Raw genomic sequence first — 23,482 nt, 5'->3', positions numbered from 1 at the left:
GATAGCCCCGTTGTGGACATCAGTATGTAACTTTTTCAGTGATGTGGTTCAATATCGGATAGAGGTAAGCCCTCCACCTGTATTTTTTGGGCTATACCCAGAAGCAGACTTGCTGGCAAGCTCTTCCTTAATGAAATTTGTTTTTTATGTGATTTTGTTGGCGAGACAGGAGATATGTAGGCTTTGGAACTCTGTAAATCCCCCACTTATAGCAGACTGCCTTAACAGTATTAAGTACCGAAGTCAGGCCGTTATTGCTAGCGACCCGAAAAGTTTGGAGAGGGTCTGGGCACTCTATGTAAATTGGCAACAAACCAGAGGGTCCAATGATTAAGCCATATATGCTGGAGGTCCCTGCTTTCGCCTTCTCTCTTCTGTGTACATGAGGAGATTAAGGTGGAAACAGCATGATCTTTGTGCGGAGAAGCTTACCCTCTCCCATAGTTGAGATGAGAGTTGTGCCAGCAAGAAAGATGGCGGGATGAGGACAAAATACAATTTACATTATATTAAACGTCTATATAGTGAAATATTTCACATTTGTTACTTTAAACTCTATATTAAAAAATCGATATTTCTGCATATTTTGGACGATATTAGTGTCAAAAATATTCCCCCCCCCCCCCCGATATTTTAGTACTTACAGCACATTTTGCGGCAGCCTGTTTTATACTGTGTATAATTACAGTTTTAAAATATGAACTTGAATATTTACAGTGCTTTGTCGCAGGATGGGACCTTATAGCACCAGCACAGTCCAGCATACACAGTATTTTATTTGAGCCGGTGGTTTCCGGTGCTAGGCACCGCCACTTAATTATCAACACCGGCGCTTGAGCACCAGTTAAGGACACATTCATTTTTGGTAAGTACATGGAGATTAAGTGATTCGCCCAGAATCCCAGGATGTTGAGCTGATGCCGAGACTCTGATCTGGTTCCCCAGCTCCGAGGTCGACCGCTCTGGCCGATGCACCACATCCTCTCCCCACTTGTAGGGTTTGTTGGTTCTGTGTTAAGCAGCGCTAACAGGAGAAATGGCCTGGTCGAATCTGCCTCCAGACGAGAGCCCCGGCACTTATTTGTTTACAAATTAACCACTGAGAATGCACCAGCTGAAGAGCTGTGTGTGCAGTAGCCTGGACTAAGACCTGCGATGGGGAGGCGTGGGGGAAGCGGAACCGTTTTATTCCATTGGGCATCGCATGCCTGGTTGCGGGGCGGCAGAGCCCCGCCCCTCTTTGGCTGGATGGATGGATGAGGGGATATTCTGTACGAAGTTATATAGACCATCACCGTCGCATTCTCCGTTTTTCGGTATTAGTTTTGCACGTGTGTGTGTGTGCTCCTGTGGGCCAGTCTCAGCACGCATGCGTTTGTCTGCAGGAGTTTGTCACATTCTCTGTGTACGTGCAGATGTAAACGTCCCCTTTATAATTTGCTTCGATCGCGGCCCGAGCCGTCTATTTTCAGGCCGCAAACGAAGGCAGACAACCCAGACATAAATAAGCACAGGAAGGAAGCGGTGCGGAGTTCACCTTCATTTTACGACCGTCACGGAGAAGGCCGGGAGTGGGCGTGGGGACGGGGTGGAATCGGCCAGCAGCGGCACGGGAGAAGGGCCTGGCAGGTGTCGGAGGCTCAAAACGTGGCGACTCAGACGTACACGTATCAATGAGCAAACGTGTCCTCTGACGCAAATAGCAGAGCTGGAAAGAGAAACACGCATTCCACCCCTGATGGTGGTAAACGTTCCGTTCAAGAGCTTCCTCGTTGTTGTGCGCCTCATCTCACAAGGGCTCATTCAAACTTTTTAAAAACTTCTTTATACATTATTTGCCTTTGTCATGAACATGTGCATGGACTGGCGTTCGATTGCAAACATACAACAAATATGCAATCCTGATCTGGTCATTGCGATTAGCTCCTATGCTACCCCCATGTCCCTCATGTATGCATGAACATCTGCATCGATCACAGTTCATTCAACTAAACCTCCCATCATCCCACAAAAAATGCCATCCTTGGACTGTTCTGGGTCTGCCATCTTCGCCGCATCTCCATATCTGTTAGTTATCTTCAGGACTAGAGTTACTTTCTCCCTCTGCAGGGAGTTCCCCTGGTCATCGGTGATGACGTGTCATTCTGCAGATGTTGAGTTAGTGCGTTGGTCACATTGTTCCATACTTCTAATAGTGTTGCGCTGTAACATTCTTTCTTTATTCTTCACCACTCCAACAAATCCCTCTCCCAGCTTGAATTGTGAGTCGCTTGAGGGACTACCAATGTCTTGCAATCCTCCATTTGGCCAGGAGCAACCCCAACACCGCAAACCTATATTGCATTTTTTCTTCTTGGGTTTAGGGGTTATTTCTAGAAGCCAGTGTTTGTTAGAGGTCTCTATACCAGTGGCCGACACAAGCCGTAATCTGGTCACTACTGCCTCCAAATAGCCCAATGAGGTATCTTGACTCTTACATTTCGGGCATGCCGCTGACCTACTCGGGTATATCCTGTTCAGTCTCACAAGTGTAGGGGATGTGGGACCCTATATTACGGCCCTGCTGTGCAGGCTCTTCATTGAGGGCGCAGTCCTGCTGGACACCTCTCCCTTCCTCTCCTTGGTTAGCCGCCTCCTCACTCCTGCTGCCTCTCGGCTCCCACCCATCCACACACCCTTCAAGTAATTACCGTTGTCAGGACACGAGGGTGGGCATCTCCAGAATCATTTCCGGGAATAGCGCCACCAGAATGTCACTTTTAGCGATGTTCTGGTGCCGCTATGCCCTTCTCCAGATTTACAAAGCAGCGGTAAGCCACTTTTCGTGGCTTAACGCTGCCTTGTAAGTATCGCCTTTTACACGCATCACTTTGCGTGAAAGGGGCGTGCAATGGGTGTTGCTGTGGGTGCTCCATCGCAACACCCGTTGCTTTTTGACACTGCCCCAGATTTACAAGGATGTGTCAAATTAACGGCATGCAAAAGCAGGCGTTAGAATGGCGAAACGAGGAGAAATACTTTTGTTTCTCCTCGTTTTTGCTTTTTTCTATGAGAGGAAGAGCAAAATGTAATTAATGATTGTTTATGTGCAGGAAGGTGTCCTTTCCTGCATATAAACAATCATTAAATAATGACGATTTGCTATTTCTATGTGTGCTGCATTCTGCAGCACACGTACAAGTAACAAATCACCATTATTCATTAATCATGTCAATCATTCCCTGCAACACAGGCACCCTTCCACTGTGGTGCAAGGGTGCTTGCGTTGGTGCTAAGCTGCTAATTTTAGCGCCTGCACTAGGGAAAACACAGGGGTGCACTGTGTTGTTGTAAATACAATGCATCCCTGCGTTTTGGAAATATCAGAGCGTGGTGCTGCCAAATTTGGTGCAGCTTTGCACCCCAACATTTCCTTGTACATATGCCCCGTTATTCCTTCTCTCACTGTGCAGCCGGGCTCCTCAGTGGAGCACATCGATCTTGTTTAGAAGCAGGAGTTGGGCCCACTTTAGGACTCTGCTTGTTCCCCGCTGCCTAGCTAGATCAGGCTGCCCACTTGCAGTGTGTGCTGTTTTCAGGTTTCTCATCAGAGTGCCCCTCTGAATCTGGGAAACAGACCACAAAAACCAAAACAAAAGGAAACAAGCATGGTATTCTTAGTCTATTCACATACATACATTACAATTGATGCATTATGCAGTTTTTAGAGAAACCACATCTGATGTCTGGCCCAACCTTCCCTGCACCTCGACTAGTCCCTTCACATCTCCTCTAGGGGCTTCCCTCTGATAGGTCAAGATCTGTCTGCAAGCCCACAGAGGTTAGTGCTAGTAAGTATGACTTGTATGGTTGCCATATGTCTAAAGGCCGTGACCTCGGGATTGCAGCTGTGCATACTCCTCACTGTTCGTATTACAATATGACATGCTAACCAATCCTTCACCTTTGGCAAGTACTGGCTTCCCCATTTCAACGCTACTTCTCTTTTTGCTAGCAGCAGCGCTAGTGCACAGGAGAGGCGTACAGATCTTGGGAGGGTCTTTACATATCACAATAAAGCCATTAATGGTGAGGGTGGGACGGGATTTCTACCATTTGAGATAAATCGTTAATCACCTCTATCCAGAATTTAGCTATCCCCCCACATGTCCAAGTCGTGTGTGCAAAATGCGCCATCTGGGAGTTGCACTTAGGGCAGGTGTGTGTGCGTGCCGGGTCCATGTGGTGCACTCTGACTGGTGTAATTTATGCCCGCCTAATGTACTTAAAATGCAATATTTTATGTTTGTGATTGAAGGAGACTTTGCGCGTTTGTTCGTAGCAGTAACCCTAGATTTTGTCGGTTATAGGTGGTCCTAAGTCTGTTTCCCACGCCGAACGTGTCTTGTTGTCCCTGGATGGGAGTAGTGCAAGTGTGGATTTGTACATTTTGGACATTAAGTGCCCCCCTTCAGTGTCCTTAATAAGAAACGTCAGTGGTGGGAAGTCCGGGGGCTCTATAGGATAATGAGGTGACCGTGATCTAAGGGCTCTTTGAATCTGCAAAGCGTGAATTGATCCATGAAGGTCCATCTCTAAAGCGAATATCTGTATATGTGGCCAAATTATATTTAGACAATCTGCGCTGTACCGCCCTCTTCCGGGTAATAATGACCAGGAGGTTCCCAGATAGTGGGAGCGAGGAAGAATAAAGAAGCTGCATCCCGGTTGTCTGGGTCAATTGCTTCAAGGCCCAGCTAGTCGTTGACAGCGTTTGAAGATCTTGTAGGTCCCTAGCTAGACCCACTGGCAGCAGAGCAGACCATTGAGTAGGGTAAGAAAGGTCCGCTTCTGGGCAAAGAGAAGGTGTACAAGAGTCAGCTTGGAACCAGTGTCTAGAGAAACTGCATTGGGCAACCAAATAGTGAATTCGGAAATTGGGGATACCAAACCCACCTCTTTCATAAGGTTGTGTCCTAACTTTCTAGCTGACCCTGGGCTGTTCCACCCCCCCCCCCCCATACCAACCGTATTAAGTGTGTTCGAAGAGTGGCGAAAAAAGTCTTAAGGGTATCGGAATGTTTTGAAATAAATATAAAAATTGCAGTACAACCACCATTTTAATTAGGGCGACTCTCCCCACCATTGTCGGAGGTAATTTCAGCCATCGCTCTATCCTGTCCATCATGGTTTCCATCGCGGGGCCATAATTAAGTTGAAGAATTTAATTTAGAGCAAATTTAGCTGAACCAACCAACAGCCCAGTTTCTATGAAAGTTAAAGCTCCAAATTCACTGGGAGTGAGAGGCGGAGAGACCTTCTTAGGTTTGTGTCCTAGTAAGCCAATATTGAGTTCAGTCGGTGGCTCTCATGTTTAGCTCCTCAGGAAGGACACTGTCCAAACGGTCCCATTAGCCAATACTCAGGCCAACAGCAAGAGTAACTAAAACTGGGAAAAATCCAAAATGTCCCCGTTGGTTTGTTACCTTCTAAATCAGACCATAATGCAGAGTGTAATGGGTAATTCAGCTGAGAGATTTTACAGCTCGATTTTGCAGCTCGCTCTAAAAAGCCTATAACCGGCTACACTGTTTTGTATTACGTTATGTATATATTTTATTTGAAAACTATGACATTTGTATGCAATTTACTTTGAATGAATGTTGCATTTCTAAAGAGCACTGTCCCTCGTAATTGGCGCTATCCTATGGGACACTGTGAATACTAACGTAAACCTAGATGGATCATTTTAAATAAGGGCGTGGCTGAGTGCATCTGAGGCAAGGAAGAGCAAGGTCTTTATATATTTTTTTAATGTTTCTTCTGCATCAATGAAACGGAGGTAGGTTGGCAGTTAGTTCCAGGCTTTGGTGCCTAACACCTTCCACCTCGAGTTTTTAGTCTAAAGGGAAGAGGCCTCAGCAGATTTGCATTTGAGGATCTGTGTTCTCTGGGTCTTATAATGACATTGCCTGACAGAGGGGGATGCGTGTGCACATACACACACACACCATGCATGTGAGGGTGGCATCCACAGAAAAAGACATCAACATTGAAACAACAAGTTATTTAAGCAAATATGGACGTGAAAGTTCATATAAGGGCTTAAAGCAGTAAACCACTTTGAGTTTAGAGATTCAAATGATATTGGGGAGATTACTGCACAGTATGAGCTAGAGCACCCATTCAGTGCCTCTTGGGGGCCAATTACGGGTTTGATGGTGCTGAGGCGGGACCGCTCTGCCGCCACACCTCCAAACCCGCATGAGAACCGCCCGCCGTATAATGACTTTTTTAGTCATTAGTGGACGATTCCTTTGGTTTGCCCATGGCGGTGCCTATAAAATAGGCACCGCCATGGGAACGTCAAAAACAGTTCCAGCACGGCATGGGCTGAAAAGTCCACGCTGTGCTGGACCTTCTGTGCCACCCTGTGGGCATCTACAGGGCATGATGCACAAGGGGGTCCTTTAGGGCCCCCTTGGTTTTCTCTCCATGCGGGTGTTTCATTGAAACCGAACCTCCATAAAAACCCTGGCAGAGAGGACACTACTAATATGCTTGGCGGGACCACGGCGATCCCACCAAGCATATAGATGCATCTGGACCACCACGCCACTGCCTGGGAATCGTGGTTCCCTGGTGGTGTCAGCAGTCCCAAGGCGGCACCACCACTAGGGTTTTAATGTGGTGGTGGCAAGACCGCCACCCCAACACTAGTCTGGCGGTCCGAGAATTGCCAGACTCTTAATCGGCCCCTTTTTTTTTTTTTAAATACAATTTTATTGAGTTTATTAATTTCTTATAGCATTTGAGATACACTGCTGTGAATAAAAACATACTGTGGAACCGGAGTTCTTGTGATAGGATAATACAACCAAGCTGTAAGCGTTTATATGAGCAAAACTGCATTATAACGTTGTACAGTACAACGGAGTATTAAGTATAGTAAATTAGGATTACATTTGTGGATAAACAACCACATATTATAGAAACTCGTGCTTATGCAATGAACTATAGGCTACTATTCCTTAAACTGAAAAATACCCACTCTTCCCGGTTCTCTGGCTTCCTATGTAATCACAATCATGACCGGTTATATTCTCTCGCTTAAAAACCATACAGTTGTACTAATAATATACATTTATATGCGCCTAGGTATTAAGAGATTGGGAAAGATATGGCATTATAAGGGTTCGGTCGAGTTAGCTAGTATGGATGTGGGGGGTGTGGGTGCTCCCTGAGACGCTGGAGTGGGCAATGGGTTTATAGCTTTCTGGGCTTTCAACTTCTGATCCCATTGCATAGAGATGGGTATTTTACGTAGACAAACTTCTTCTTGTCTAATAGTCGCACGTCCTGCGGTGCCCCCAACGGATCATTTCTGCATGCCCGGAAAGTGGTGTAGGAGGAGAAACAGATTTCCATTGCATGGTGATGGCACGTTTTGCCCGTAGAATAGTCATGTCTGCAAATCTGTAATGGACTTTCTGCCTCTGTGCACACTTGTGTAGACCCAATAGACAACTGTCCGCTGTCACCCAGACATTCGTGTCAGTGATTTCTTGCACCCTGTAGCGTATCGTGTGCCAGAATCTCCGTAATCGCGGGCAATCCCATAACATATGGAGTAGGTCAGCATCAGCCTCCTGACATCTAGGACCAGAGTTGTGCATTCAGGTAGATATTATTAAGGCGTTGTGCTGTGAGATATGCCCTATGCAAAATCATGTATTGTATATATTTAAAATTAGCGTTTCTAGACACTTTCTTAGGGAATTCTAGTATGGATGCCCACTCTTTTTCTGTTAGGTCCTTGCCCAACTCTATAGTCCATTTCGTCCGGAGAGGGGTTAGTGGTATTCCGGAGTGTGCCCTAATGCCCCTGTATAACCAACGAGTAAGGTGACGTCCCTCTCCCATTAGATGCACTGCATGGACTAGCTCATGGGTAGGAGGTTCAGTCCCTTCAGGAGCCCAGACCGTTTAATGGAATGAGAGATAGTGGCATGGAGGAGAAACGGTGTCAGAGGAACCCCTTGAGTGCGAGTGAAAATATCGTGGTCTGCTAGTGTACCTTCTATAAACAGTGTTCCAATCATCGTCACTCCTTCTTGTGTCCATTGAGATACAGCACGTTACAAAATTACTCCAGTGGCGGTAGGTATCTCAAGCAGGGGGATATTGGGAGAGTATGGGGAGACTCTTTTAGTGTTTTGGAGGGACTGTCTTCAGTATGATAGGGCTGTTTTCAGCAGGGGGGAAACTGTGGGCGGAATCTTAGCATTTGGCAGCAATAACGCATGAAGAGTACCCTGATTAAGAAGCTGTGGTGTAAAACCAATTTTGTGTATATGTCGCCCTGCTAGCCAGTACGATAGCCATTGTAGTTGACTAGACATGCAATATGCCTGAAAGTCCGTAGCGCCCAGACCTCCTTCAGGGCACAACTGCAGTTTATCCAGACTCCACCTCCTACGACCTGTACCCCAAATAAGTTCCGATAGGAGGGTATCCAGTATACGAAAGATTTTGGCTGGGGTTATCAGTAGATTTGTGAAAAAATATAAATGTCGAGGGAGCATTCCTATTTTGGAAACGGCCACTCTGCCCATCACGGACAAAGGTAACGAGGTCCAAAAAGAGATCTGCATCCGCAAGGATCCTATCGTTTTCAACAGATTTCCATCTATTAGGTCTTGGGAAGATCTAAATATTTGTATGCCCAAATACTTAAAAGTTTGTGGAGCTGTCGATAGAGTAAAATTGCCAAATTTAATGGGGTCTAGGTTTTCCTTGTCTCATATAGAAAGCATCTGATTTATTTGCGTTGACTGCTAACCCTGACACCAGTTCAAATTGTTGGAATATAGACGGGATAGGTTCTAAATCTGTAGTAAGATCTTTTAAGAAAAGTATAAGGTTGTCGGCATAGGCAGACACTATATGTATGGAATTTCTTATTATAATCCCCATATCTGTGGCCTCTTTGCAGAGCTTAATGAGCAGGGGTTCTAGAGTCAGGACAAATAACAGTGGTGACAAGGGGCATCCTAGCCTAGTTCCCCTTGCTACTGAATATGGGTGGGATATATGAGAGCCAGAAAGGCCCGCGCCGTGGAGGCGGTATATAGTAATTCAACCCATTGTAAATAACCTCTTAGGATGCCAAATTTTTCCATAGCTGCCAGCATATATGTCCAATTACGTGTATTGAATGCTTGTTGCAGGTCAAGGGAGATACACCCGGTTTTACAGGAGAAGTCCCATGCAGTTTCCATTATATAATGGAAATGTCTAATATTTAGGGAGGTACTGCGGCCAGGCACAAATCCACATTGATCAATGTGGATTAGTTTTGGGAGATAAGGAAGGAGCCGCTTGGCTAATATTTTACCGAGTATTTTATACTCGGTGGGTAATAATGAAAGGGGCCGGTAACCCGACATATCACAGGGGTCTCTATTTGGTTTTGGGAGAGAAGTAACTAGTGCTTGCATAGTGGTCAATGGAAGAGTGCGTCTCTCATAAGCTGTCTTATATAGGTTCTCTAGGCATGGGGCCAGTTTATCAGCATATGTTGAATACAATTCAGTTGGGTGCCTATCCAGACCCGGAGTCTTATTATTTGGAAGGTCTGTAATGGCTTCTTTTACGTCAGTTTTGGTTATAGGGGCTTCTAATTCCGATTGAGCGTCAGTTGTCAGTTTGGGGTACGTGAGAGTGTCCAAAAAGGCTGCTATGTATTCATGTGATGTAATAGCTGGGGCGCTGTATAGTTGTTTGTAGTAGGTGTAGAATGCAAGAGTGATCTCTGCTTGAGTAAGCACAACAGTACCATCTGGGAGAATTATTTCCGGTATTGGGACTGGGGGTGGGGGGGGAGCATTGCATATGAGACGTGCTAAAAGGGTACCTGATTTATCTGCTTCCTTATGACTGTATGGAGTGTATGAACTATAATCTATCAGGCGAAGTTGCTCAAGAAGTTCAGCGTGTTTGATTCTGGCTTCTTGGAGCTGTACTTGTTTATTCAGGTCAATAATAGCGTTGTTCTCTAAATTATTAAGGGTGTCCTCTACTATGGTAAGGTTTTAGTGTGTTTCCTGCCGGGCTCCTACAGTTGCCCCTATTGCCGTGCCCCTGATCACTGTTTAAAAGCATCCCACTCCACCAAGTGGGAAGATGCAGAATTATTGTTTTCTGTAAAATAATTAGTAATGGCAGTGCCTATTTTATCCCGGAAAACCGTGTCTTCTAGGGTTTGAGGCCATAACCTCCATGTCAGGATTGGGGTGGGCACCCTCCCCCATTCAAGAGTTAGTTCAAGCGGATTGTGGTCGGAGAGTGTTTTCCAAGACATGTGGATTCGGAAATCCGGGATACCAAAGGCATGGAGCAACATATCGTGTCTAGTCTAGTGTGCAATTGATGTGGGGGGGAATAGAATGAATATTCTCGACTAGTAGGATGTTTCAGGTGCCACCCATTGTAGTGTCCAGCCCAAGCCTGTAGAAACTCTGCGTTTTTTAGTAGACACAACTCCCCGAATTGGGGGGGGGGGGGGGGGGGGGTGAGAGCGATCTAAGTGGACATCTAAAATAGAGTTATAATCCCCACCAAGGACCCATTGATATACGCCCCAATTGGCTAAGACTGTGTTTAGGGTAGTGAGGCAGGCATTTTATTCATAATTTGGTGCATATACACTACCAAGAACTATCGGAATGCCATCTAGTCTGCCCTGTAGCAATACATAACGCCCTGCCGTGTCTATACACTGTTCCACAAGAACAAATGGTACCCCATGTCTGATCCAAATGAGTGATCCTCTTGCAAAGGCAGAATAGGATGTATTAAATATTTTACCTTACCATTTTTTACGCATTTTGGTCACTTCTGAATTGGTTAGATGTGTTTCTTGAATAAGGGCTATTTGCACTTTTCGTCTATTTAGTTGGGTGTAAATTCTATGACGTTTGTAGACTGATCCCATTCCCCGTACATTCCACGTTAGCAGTTTGTATTTACCCAACACAGCCATTCAATATCAGACAGTTATAAGAAAATACCCCGGGGAGGCACAAGGAATATATTGCAATGTATGAGATAGGGTGAGCCAGGAACCCATGAATCTTCAAGAAACTGCAATGCAATAACTGCAGGGGGGGTGGGTCCTATGCTGTACATGACTCTGCAGTTCCAAACAGAGCTATACTCATGGCGGGACCCTATAACATGATAACAAATTTAGCAGAAATCTGGGGAGAAAAAAACAAAATAATAATACATTGATAGTACCTTGCTTACCTCTGGCATGTTGGGTCAGGTCCTTAATTATAACAGTTGTTGTGTGACGTTCCATTGTTGTTAACCAAATATGGGGCATATTCTCTAGACCGTGTGATAATCACCGCAAAATTTGCTTAACGCTGCTTTGCACTTCGCAGTCTATCGCGGGAAAACAACGCCATGTTAACGGAGTATTCTCACCCCGTGGCACCATGCGATAGTCCCACGATAACGCGCCAAATGACTGCGTTAAAATCAACGCAATGCCGCAAAAATGCGAAACGCAAACAAAGTTGCGATGAGGCCAACCGCGATACAAAAATCATTGATAAGCAGCGACAGGCCTGCAATTCCCACGCATAATGCTGGAAAATGCACTATAAAAGCAGAACAAAAAAAAGGCCAACAAAATAAACTGTGTAGCACCATGGATGCACCCGGACCGAGTGCCCAGGTCAATGCAAATCCCACGAGCCCCACAGACCACCAACAAGGAACCTCGGGGTCGGGTCGGGGTAGGCCAAGGAGAAGAGGAAAAGGAAGACTGGGTACAGTCTGCATGACAGCCGGATCGTCGTCACGGAGGTGACAGAACACGAACGACAACTGTCCGTCACCTCCGTGTCATTGGCAACACAGACGGAAAAATGGCATTCCATCGTTTATGCAGTCGGAGTGTTGAGGAGGTCAAGATGTGCTGGCATGATGTGAAAATCCAAACCAAGCAAAAATCTGCTGCCAACAGGAAGGCCGCAACGGCGACTGGAGGTGGGAGTCCTGCGCCACAGGAGGACCTGGAGCAAATGGCGGCCACAGTCATCAGTGTGGAGACGGTGCAAGGAGTAGGGAGTCCGGACACAGCTTGACATGACCTGAGACAACATCAACAGGGTGAGTAACGACCAGGGGAGACGGGCACAATGGCACCCATGCACAACAATGTGTAGCACACCCACAATGACCCTGGATCATGTCCCTGATCCCCGTGGCACACTGCAGCACACATACAAACATCAAGTAGGCCCCCGTCCACCATGTGCCCAAAAGGGTCCCACCCCCAAACATCACCAGTTCCACAACACACACATGCACCTGTGTGACACACAGCAAAGATGCGCATTTGTGAGCCACACTGACAATGCAAGTAACACTACATGATGATCAGCATGGCTGGAGTACAATCACCATGACATTGTGCACGCCACAAGACTGGGTGTGGACCACATCCGTAAAGGACAGGTCACACTCTGACACATCCACGTGCACAAACAACCACTGACGTCAACAATATTTCTGCAAACAATGCTCATGAGAATCAAACCATCCAAGAACACAAGTGACCCAAGTCGCCAACATCACAGCACCTTAAAAGCACAAAAGTCAAAGGCACACCGCCTCCAAGGGATAAGGGGCAGCAAAATCACATCTGCATGGGCGACTCTCCCACAATGCATCGCACACATAGCAATAACAGCACATTCACAGTGACGACAATGTGGTACGCAGTGCAACACTTACACTGCCGAACAGAGGACACAATTGGTTCCGCTTGTGCGTAGAAACTGGTCAATCACATCTGGCATAGCAGGAAACTGTGAGATGAGAGTGTACGTGTACAACCTCACATCCCTGATGTAGTTCAAATGTCCACTGTCCAGCATGAAATAGTCACCTCCAAACAGTCACAATGTACATTGTTGTGCAGTCTGTATGTAAACATGTAAAATGTGTCAACATACATGGAACACACTGTCAACCAGCATCTCCCCTTTACATTGCAGAGGGACAATCAACACTTCCAGCAGAGCAGACCAGACAACTCTACAGTGATGCTGAAGAGGACCACCACACTTTCGACACCGACGCCCTACCACAGTTCATGGACATCTCAGGCAATCGACCTCCAGGAGCAGGGCAGCCCAGCTGCATCGAGGATATGGCACCCCCTGCACAGACCACACAGCTGGACGCACCTACCACCACGGCTGGCTCCCAGCAGCCCACCGAAGCATACATCGCATTCCAAGGGCATGTGTCAGACTGCCAGAAGGGGGTAGCCAAACAGGTGCGAGTGGGGCTCGACCTCATGGAAGCAGAACTAGACCACATACGTGGGTGTCTGAGTCCCATCAGGGACCACTTACACTCCCCAACGGAGACCCACACTGCGACAGAGACAAATGCCTTTGCGCATTTCCAGTACTGAACCACACCCAGAGCCACGAGATAATCATCCACACCCCCACGCTGGACTGGCACACACCGGCCCAGTTCACTCCTCTTACGTATTGAGTGGGGGACAACAAAGCTACATGTGCAAGGTCTCACCCGCTGCCTGCGGTGACATGGCTGCATCCGCTGTACACGGCACAATGTAATGTTGTAGGACCCGGGGCCCTAATACACACATCATGAGCACACGGATACACTCGGATAGTTTGTTGAACTGGCTACGGGCACGTGCGCTCGACACCTTTATTGCAAGGGTCACATGTACAGTGACGCCTGTGCTGGATGTGTGTGGGGTGAGTGTAAGTCAGCCCTCATGGAGTCATTGGTGCTGGCAACAACTTGACCAGTGATCACAATTAAAGCGGAAACAGAAAACACCAGCGTAACAGAAACAACTGTGAAGCATCATGGTGGTAGCCGGAGAAAGTACAGTGTTCACCCAATATGCAACCAGAATGGTCCATGAGATGTGGTGCACTGAGTTAGTGTCACCTGAAGAGCTGAGCAGGGTATCAAGCTGATGATGGCACCCATGACCGGTGTGAGTGACTCTGATGGTTTGGCAGTAAGACACTTCTGACTCTGGCACCTGTTGTTTGGAGTTGGTCTTGGCGGTGGTGGCATGTGCATCCTGGTGTGATGCAACGTCCGAGCAGGTCAGGACTAGATTTGATGTGGGAGCCCAGGTGGACCGCAGTTGAGTCCGGAGGCAGCGGACAGCGCAGGGTTACAGACACATGGCCTTGATGACCCCCAGGCCATCGACCCAGAGACCATCCAATATTCTATCAGACAGGGTCCATGACTTGAGCTGTACAGAGTTAATGGCCCTGGATGCACTGCGGCTGGCACAGGCACACCGCCACGGTGACTTGCGGTGCACTGAGGTAGGGCCAAGCGAGCTGAGCGGGGTCCTCGTCGATGTCAAAGGTAAATGTAGAGGAGGGTTGAGGGGGACAGTGGAAGGTATCCTCCGGGGCATGATACAGAGGGCAGAAGCCTGCCGGAAGTGGCAAATGGAGGAGTGGCATGCTACAGCCTCGTTTTTGCCACAAAGTCAGTATCACCAACATGATGATGAAGACAACCCCCAGTCCATAGACCAGTTACCTCCAAAGTTCAATCAGAAAGTGTCCATGGATGTCGGGGAACAGACTTAGTGGCACCGGAGCTGAAAGGGGATACAGTCTGCGATGAGGCCTGTACAATGATATAAAATCTGCCATAAATAAATCAAGACTGAGTTCCAAATGTGTGACCTACTCAACCGCAGTGTAGGCCCGAGGCAGCGGTCAACAGGGGCCCACAGCCACGTGTCGTTGGCTCGCGTGAAACAGAATCAGTGACACCAGAGCAGTTTCTGGTAGTGTTCGGACACCTTCGTAACGATGATCCTTTTTTGCTCTGGACTGAACCGCGTCTTCGTCTTACTCCTCTACTGACGTACAATGATATGGACTCTGCCATTGAGAAATCAAGACTCAGTTCCAAATGTGTGACCTACTGGCCCGCAGTGGGGGCCAAAGGCGGTAGTCAGCGAGGGACCACAGACACGTATGGTTGGAATGCTATGCACAGATTGGTGGCACCACATCGAAGGGAGTATAGTGATATAAACTCAGCCATACAGTGTGTGCTCTGCCATTGCATAATCAAGACTCAGTTCCAAATGTGTGACCTACTTGACCGCAGTGTAGGCTGGTGGAGTATGTCAACGAGAAAGGAGTACTGCGGGCCTCTGTCTCAGAGGCCATGATGGTCTGAGGAGGCTGCCAAGGTCGCGGGCCTCGGGCTTAGAGCTTGCGCCGGCACGTGGTGGGCCCTCTTTGACACACGCCAGTGTCGGCAGGTGAGCAGTGAGGCCTGGGTGCGCAGGTGCGGGCAAGACAGGTTCGGGGACAAGCTGCCCGGGGTGCAGCAGGTGCACAGGATCGCGGGCAACACCACTCATGGCGTCGGCCTCATGGCAGGGTGGGAGGCGCCGCCCTGGCAGACACATTGGGCATTCCGGAAGAGAACCACTCCCAGAGCTACGTGATTTTTATTCACACTCCTACGCTGGCCTGGCGGGTTCCGGGCCATCTAACTCCGCACTCGCTTTCAGGGGGGGTCGTCACAAGCTACATTTCCGCAATCTTCCCCACTGGCTGGGGTGACATGGTTGTGTCCACTGTCCACTACACTCCAAACACCAGCAGTGCATGTACACATGGATATGTCTGTGGTATGCATACTGCAGTCTGTCCATCACATCTCCGCCACACTTGTGTACATTCTCATTCATGGGTCACTTGCCTCCTTTGCACATGCCTGGTTCCCACCTCTCCCCCCCCCATTCCACTATTGTGTGGCTGAGGTGCCATGCTGTTGGTTCATGTACATGGCTAGCCCAGTTTGCCACAGTAAGTTGTGCTGTTGCGTCTGGTGGGTGGGCATGTTGCTTGGCATGTTGTATGTGAGTCTGTGATGTGTGCATTGCCAGAGTTGTAAGTTGCATAAGTGTGAAGTTGGGGGTGTGGTGTGTTCAGTTGGTACTTACCAACGAGCAGGGCATTTCCGTAGGTGTCATCCTAGAAGCACCGGTTGATAATGGACTGTTGGAAGATGTATGAATCATGCACACTGCCTGGGTAGTTGGCGACGACATTGGTGAAGATTGCCCGGAGGTCCACTATTGCCTGCACATTGATGGAATGTGTGTGCTTTCTGTTGCGGTAATTGTGTGCAGTGTCGGCAGGGGGCACAAGTAGGACATGTGTGCAATCGATTGCCCCAACACGTTCGGGAATACAGCTATGGCGTAGAAGCCTTGCTTGGTCTCCAGCTGTTCCTGCGCAGTGTGGGGAATGTATAGGTACTGGGGTACCAAGCTGATGATGGCATCCAGGACAGGTGTGAGGAACTTGGATAGGGCTGACTGTGAGACTCCTCCGACTCTGGCGGTTGTTGGTTGGGAGGTACCAGAGGCCAATAGGTGCAGCACAGCCAGCAGCTATGTCTGCGGTGGGATGTTGGTGGTTCGCTGTGTTGGTACCGTTAGACTGTGGGCAATGATGGTCAGGATGCGGTGGATGGTTGTCCTTTTGAGCCTGTAGTGGGCGATGACGTTGTCTGGTGTTAGGTCAGTGAGGCTGGTGCGTTTCCTGAAGGTCCGCTGTCTATGTCTCCGCTGCCTCTGTGGTGGTCTGGGGGGGGGTGGATTTTGGGAGGGGGGTGGTCCTGGTGGTGGTGGCGGTGGCTGTTGTGGCACTCTAGGGTGTCCAAGCTGCATTATCGTTGGCTCCATAGCATCTGTTGATCTTCAGGTGTGGCTCTGTGCTGGGCTCCCTTTTCTGGTGCAGGTTGTCGTCCGACTTTGCACCAGGTCAGAGTAGGTGTTCGTTTCCTGCTGCTAACATGCCTTATTGCCTGTTTTGTGGTCTTATCGCCGATCTGGCTGGTTGTTGATAATGTTGAGTTGTGGTATTGTCACAGCTTTTTGCTCGGGAACGCCTACTCTGCATCTCATTAGCGATAGTTGCCAGGGTCATCTGTGGCGATGTGTTTTGCGGATGCTATCGCAGGTAAACTGGTGATATGGGCTGTTACCACCAGCTTGTGAATGAGGTGATAAATTTATCGCGACTTTGGCTATTATAAAGTGCCGATAACTCTGCAATAACTCCTTGAATATGCCCCCAAGTCTTTTACAATCTGCGGGGTAATGGAGGGGAAAGGAACATCATTACTTTGAGTCAGAAGGCACCAGATTATCATCTGATTGTTCCAGAGATGTTATCTTGGTAGGGTTGCACATTGAGGCGGCCGCCGCCAATGCTAATTCCTGTTCTAGTAGGGCCCGTTCCGGTGATGGTTTCTTGGTGGGGAGTTTTCGTGTTGATCTGCTGCGTCGGGGTCCAGGTTCATTTGCCCCTGTTGGGACATGTCGTAGTTGCGGATCAATATTGTCCAGAGTCTGAGAGGGAAGAGTGGACTTCAGCCAGTCATTTGCTGTCTCAGGGCATTAAAAAAAGTGGGATTTTGATTGTATATAATTTTTAGTCATGCTGCAAACAATAGGGCATATTTCAAATTGTGAGCCTGGAGTTTCCGCTTAAGTGGCTGGTAGGATGCCCTTTGGCGTTGCACTTGTACATTATAGTCTGGGTAGAGAGAGATTAGAGTGTCCTCGTATTGTATTGGAGCATTTTCTCTAGCCTTTTGCAGCAGAAAATCACGGTCTGTAAGGTTCAGGATACGGGCTATTAGTGGTCTGGGCAGCATTCCTGCTGTCGGTCTGCCCGTAGGGATCCGGTGTGCTCTTTCCACACAGAAAAAGGCAGAGTGGCCTTCTGGGGCTATGTGCTCTTCCAGCCATTTTTCCACAAATTGGGTCACGTTGGTGCCCTCAGAACCCTCCGGCATTCCAATCATGCGAACATTATTACGTCTGGCTGTACCTTCTGCATCATCGGCTCTATCGAGAAGGGTGGCCAGTTGTTTTTGCATTTGCATACACATGGTCTTTATGTTGTGGTACTATTTCTAGTAGTATTTGTGCATGGTCTTTAACCATATCCGGCAGTTTATTCTGATCCGCAGGCAAGAGGGTGAAGCCAGTGGTGAGAGTGCCAATTTGGTGTTCAATGGATTGACGGGAGTCTCTTATTTCCTGCAGAATTTGATCCAGCTTATCAGGAACAGTCGGTAAATTTGTCGGTGGGACACAGCTTATGGAGGATGATTGAGAGACTGAGTCGGAGACACTCTGGTTTGGCACTTCCGCTGATGGCATATCAGAATGTTTCCTTTTGTGTGCCCCATTCCAGTACGTGTGGTGAAGTTGAGGTGAGAGGGAGAGCCACGTAGGGTATAGCCACAGGGTAGAGTGACTGACTTGTTATTTATGCCATCGATAGAAACCAACTTACATTTTCGTTTGTGTGAAATTGTTCACTTTAGAGATCGGCGTAGTTACTGGCCCACTGTTTCGGGGCCTGGTGATAGAGGGCAGCGGCTCACTGAGTAAGAGGTCCACGACAGATAACCTCCGTCTACACGATGTTGGGGAAAGGGGGTCGTATCTGCGGTGTTGTTCAAGAGTTCGCTCAACCGCAAGTTTTAAATCAAAGCGAATGCAATGTATCAGGACAAATATCACAGTTACTATTGCATAGATGGAAATGGCCCCATGTTGTACAACATAGAGTATGGTGTATACACTGTATTTGTAGGAGTCCTAAAAAGAGAAAAACGAATCTTTTTTTAGATGCCCAGCCAAGGTATATATTTTGCTGTTTTCCTGACTGCAATTGCAGCATGAGCAAAGGCCCCAGGAGCAGTTCAGTGTGGCTCGGTATCACTCAGTTCACAAGGTAAGCTCCTCTATTTGTGTGTGTTCAGTAAACTGTAAGGGGGATCTGCAGGCACCGGATACAGCAATGGCGGGAGGGGTGCATCAACCAACCTCAACCCCAAGAAATGACACAGCCGAAGAGACAAGGCTCACCCCTCAATGAGTGTGGCGCAGATAGGCTTCCCCAGTGTTCCGCTATGTAGGCAGGGAGAGAAGCAACGCAGGGCCAGTATGAATGGCCCGAAGCCCTCCGTAAGACCGGGGGGCACCCCCCCTTGAGCCACAGGCAGTATCAGCACACCGGGTCACAGGATCGCGCCAGGGTGCCCCCCGCTCATGATATTTGCTGGAGACCGGCCCAATTTATGTGAAGGCCTAGTCGAGGTTTTCCCACCGGCCTCCATTCAGTGCCAGCGATGGCTTAGTTAGGCCTCTTCCGTGTCCTCACTGTGTAATCTGGGAGAAGGGCAGTCCTGGCAGCAATCAAAGCAATCCGGGGGCGCTAGCCAGATCAGAGGTTGCCTCTGTCCAAACTCCAAGCAGCGCCGATGCTACGATACCCAGTGCCGTGTCAGGGAGCCCTCTGCTCTCCTCCGCTTCCACAATGGTTGTTAAGTCCAGGCCCAAGCTGAATACGGGCCCAGCCGATGGCCTCCGTTTTCCGTTTCAAGGCTTTCCCATGGCATGGACGGTAGTGTTGGGCATGGGTAGATCTCTGCGCATTCCTCGCGGACTGACAGACCACGTTGATGAAAGCCGGCGGTTCAGGGTGGCAGTCAGGTTGGCCAAGGAAGACCGCGCCTAGTCGTCCCACCGGGCTACGCAGCTCGTTGGGAAACTCACTCGCGGCTCCACCAGTCAGATTTGGATTTCCGGGGTCGACACTCGAACCAAGTGTTGTCCACAGCGTCTCGGTGCCAAAAGGGGATGCAAATGGTAGAAATTGCCCCCAGGTTTCATAGTAATTACAGGATTAAGCGGATCTCGCACAGTAGCTCCGTCAGTGTGCGGCTGCCATTCTCGGCGGGTAGCCACGCCCCCCTCGTAATCGGCCCCTTAGCATTGTCAGACATCACTTTGTATAACAAATACCTGAAACCTACGTTTTCCACCAACAACTTGTACTTGAATGACTTGTCAACCTGGTATATGGTTCTTTCTTTCCTTCTTCCTTTTCTATCCTCTACTCTGCAGCTTCCACTGGTTGCATTAGTGTGTTCCAAAAACAACACATAGAAATATAAAGAATAATCTATTATTAATTAACAGTTTTCCTCAGGACTGTATACCTACCCTAAGAATGACAAATGCTGGTTCCGATGTAAGGTCAAGATGATGTGGCTTCCAAGGAGTAAATCAAGGTTATGTGGGGAAGCATTACAGACTTCTTGATCATTTTTCACAGTATTTGTTCTAGTAGCAACTAAGCTATGCTATACCTATGATCATCATGAGTTGTATCACCCTATAGAACATAGTAAACCCTTAAGGAATTGTCCACCCTAAAACCAAAGGCAGTGAATTCACTATTTAGCGCATTGACCCATCAGTGACAGGTCTCATGATCCCGAAACGCAAGGTCACTCAGATCATGAAGAAGGATCAGCGGATTTCAATGAAAGTGAGGGAAAGGGGAGCAGAGCGTAGCTCCCTATATAAGTAACCAAGGATGTTGGCAACGAGTTGAGGGAATAGGAATCACTTTAATTCAGGAGTCTAACCATCAAGGCTACATGTAATGCAACCCAGGTGGGTTCCATGACTTTCAGCACTTCAAGGGTGCCTCTGGAATTCTTCTGATAGTAATGTCACTAGACCTATGAGTGGACCATACCCCATTTTGTAGCGTATTTCTGCTAGTCTGTTGCATCTGGGAAGAGACCACTTGTAATTCTTAACTTTTCATGTTTACCCACATTGGGGAGTGTATTATTATCAGTGTTTTCAAGAGTCCATTACAGAGTATCAGTATATGATTATAATATTGATTCATGCCGATGGATTTAATACCTCTGTATATATGCTTGTTGCACACTGAGCAAGCTAAGGGGCAGTATGGACACAGCAAAAATGAGTGAATTGGTGACAACCCTATCTAGCCCTCCTCTACAGTGTGAGAGGTTTGTAAATCACTCCAAAAGTCCTGAATCCTGCAAGTGTGGCACTACTTAGGAATTTCACTAGTGAGAAAATAATTCCCTACACCGATCTTGTGCATGGTACATTTACTGTGTTGCGAATCCCGAAATCAAATGAGGCTGATCCGGAAAGATCAATTTTGGCTTTTACTGGAGTTAGTATCGTTCCTGCCAGCAGCCTATTACTGGTACTTATTGGAGTGAATAGGCGATAGGATCACTGGTCAGCATATGGTTTGTTTAAGAAGCAGAGTGATGAGTGGCCAAAGATTGGATACAAAAAGTTAAGGCTTTAATATACATTTCCAGATGTTTGGTAGCCAATGCATCATTATAGTCTTTATCAAATTCAGTGAGACTTAGTGGAAAGCTGATTTCATTTACGGGCCACGTTTCTTATGGGAATGAGAAATGTTTACTCTTGGTGATGAGAACTTCTGTACATTATTTGTTTTTGGATGGTCACATGGGTTGATGGTGAATGCATCTGTACAAAGTGTTTCAAAGGCAGTTAATTTTTCTCTATTTCCTTCTTTTATGCAGATTCTTTCATTGGGGAAAAGTTCTCATAATTAAACACCATCAAGGGAAAGCTTGCATGAGATTGTGAAATAAGAACCCCCAGCGGCATTGCGTTGGCAGACTGCACTTAAAAGCATCCACTTTAAAAAGAAGCCTTGCAGAACTTCAATCGGTACATACAGAACTACAAGCTACATCGCATCTGTGCTGACATTTAAAGCATGAATACTTTAAACGTGACCTCCTGTGACTTGGATTTTGCCATTGCTGATGTTTTTCTAACCAGCCTGTACTCTTTGGTTTTGGCAATCGGACTTCCACTCAACTGCCTTGCGTTGTGGGTCCTCATCTCAGGGATCCGAAGGAAAATAGTGCTCTTTGTATACATGACCAACATGGCCCTGGCTGAACTCCTGCAACTCATCACACTGCCCTTCTGGATTCACTACTTCCAACATAGTCGCGTCTGGGAACTGGGCTCAGCAGCCTGTGCTTCTGTGGGCCTGGGCTTTGTCACCAACCTCTATACCAAGCAAGGCTTTCTTTGCCTCATAGCCTTGGAAAGGTATATTGGTGTAGTCCACGTGATGAGGTACCGCAGCTGGAACACTCTGCTGAGAGCTGCTCAAATCAGTGTTTGTGCCTGGGTGTTAGTAGCTCTGTTGTGTGCCCTTGCGTACATTATCTTGAAGAATGACCCTGTTCACAAGAACTCCACATTGTGCTATGAGGGCTATCCCACTGGAAAGAACTATTCAATCTTTAAATTATCCACAGTATGGCTTTCTTTTGTTGTTCCATCACTCCTAATGGTGTTTTTTTACAGTGGCATCCTTTTGAAGCTGAGAAAGGTGAAGTCCATTCCGCCGGAGGAGAAAAAAAGGATCTTTGTTTTGACAATCTTAACTGTTGTGACATTTTTCTTGATCATGGGGCCCTACCAGGTCACCAGCTTCTACAAGCACCTAATGGAAATCATCTATATGAACAACCAAGGAGAGCTCTGCAGGCTCGAGGCATCTATATTACTGTACATCCAGATCACCCTCGGTTTGACGACCCTGGGGAACATTGTGAACCCATTGGTATATGTCCTGCTCAGCAAAGATGCGACTGTAGACGCTTACAAACCCCTTCAATTGGCTGCCAGACTGTTTCTGTATTGGAAGGAGAGGTGAAGGACTATCATAAAACAAAGACTCTTCACACACTGCACTTATTATTACTTTTTTCTATTATTTCTGTAGTTTATTATCTGTTCTAATGAACTGAAGTCATTTTCAACCTGTTAAAGGATGAATAGTTTTTTGCATTTAAAATTGGGTGTTTGTGTCCTAAGAGAAAGTAGCAATTATTTCTGCTTCTGTTAATTGTAAAATTTGTGTAAATGCTTAAAGAGTGAAATCCTAAATCTCTGCAATGGGCTGGATTGAGGGCCCGGTTTCGGCAATTTAGAGTAAACGTAGTGTCGCTCTCCATGGCAGTATAACGGGGTGTGTTGTGGTATATATGTACCACAAAGCACCCTGGTATAGTTTCAGAGATTCTAGGTGACATCTTTCCACAAATGTAATCTAACATGAATTATACATAAGAGTTTAATTGTAATACAAATCACCGGAAAGGGTAACTAACATTACATTGTGGAAAAAAAAACCTTTATGAAAAAGGATTGGAATAAAAATCAAAGAAATAATACATTTGCCTTTTTAATTAAACAAATGACAAGAATAAATTACTAATAAAAACCACAATGTAAGATTTTGTTTTAATTGACGTGTTGAACAATCTAAACTGTCAATTAGGCAGCTGAGTAAACAGTTGTCACTGCTAATGGAAGAAAAATGGATGAGGTTGTGCCAAGTAAAGAAATCAGGTGACAGTAACGTATCTCACTATATCAAAGAAAGCCAAAGAAAATATTTGAAAAAATGTAATGGGCTATTAAATATTTGTATATTTGTGTAAATTAAATTTTAAATGC

General features: G+C 47.1%; 1 protein-coding gene across 1 annotated transcript in view; it reads left to right on the top strand.

Moving 5' to 3' along the window:
- LOC146805862 (G protein-coupled receptor 4-like) overlaps positions 1 to 23,249 on the top strand; it is a 113,251-nt gene extending 90,002 nt beyond the window's left edge. The window contains exon 2 of the mRNA XM_085620562.1: positions 21,520 to 23,249. Coding sequence (XP_085476688.1) covers positions 21,720 to 22,676 — 957 coding nt within the window. The 5' untranslated portion in view covers positions 21,520 to 21,719 and the 3' untranslated portion in view covers positions 22,677 to 23,249. The remainder of the gene's footprint in view (positions 1 to 21,519) is intronic.
- Positions 23,250 to 23,482: the final 233 nt, after the last annotated feature.

The sequence above is a fragment of the Triturus cristatus genome, chromosome 8 (assembly GCF_964204655.1).
Source record: "Triturus cristatus chromosome 8, aTriCri1.1, whole genome shotgun sequence".
In the NCBI taxonomy this organism is placed as follows: Eukaryota; Metazoa; Chordata; class Amphibia; order Caudata; family Salamandridae; genus Triturus; species Triturus cristatus.
Note: the sequence above shows the minus strand (reverse complement) of the source record. Positions and strands in the feature narration are given on the sequence as shown.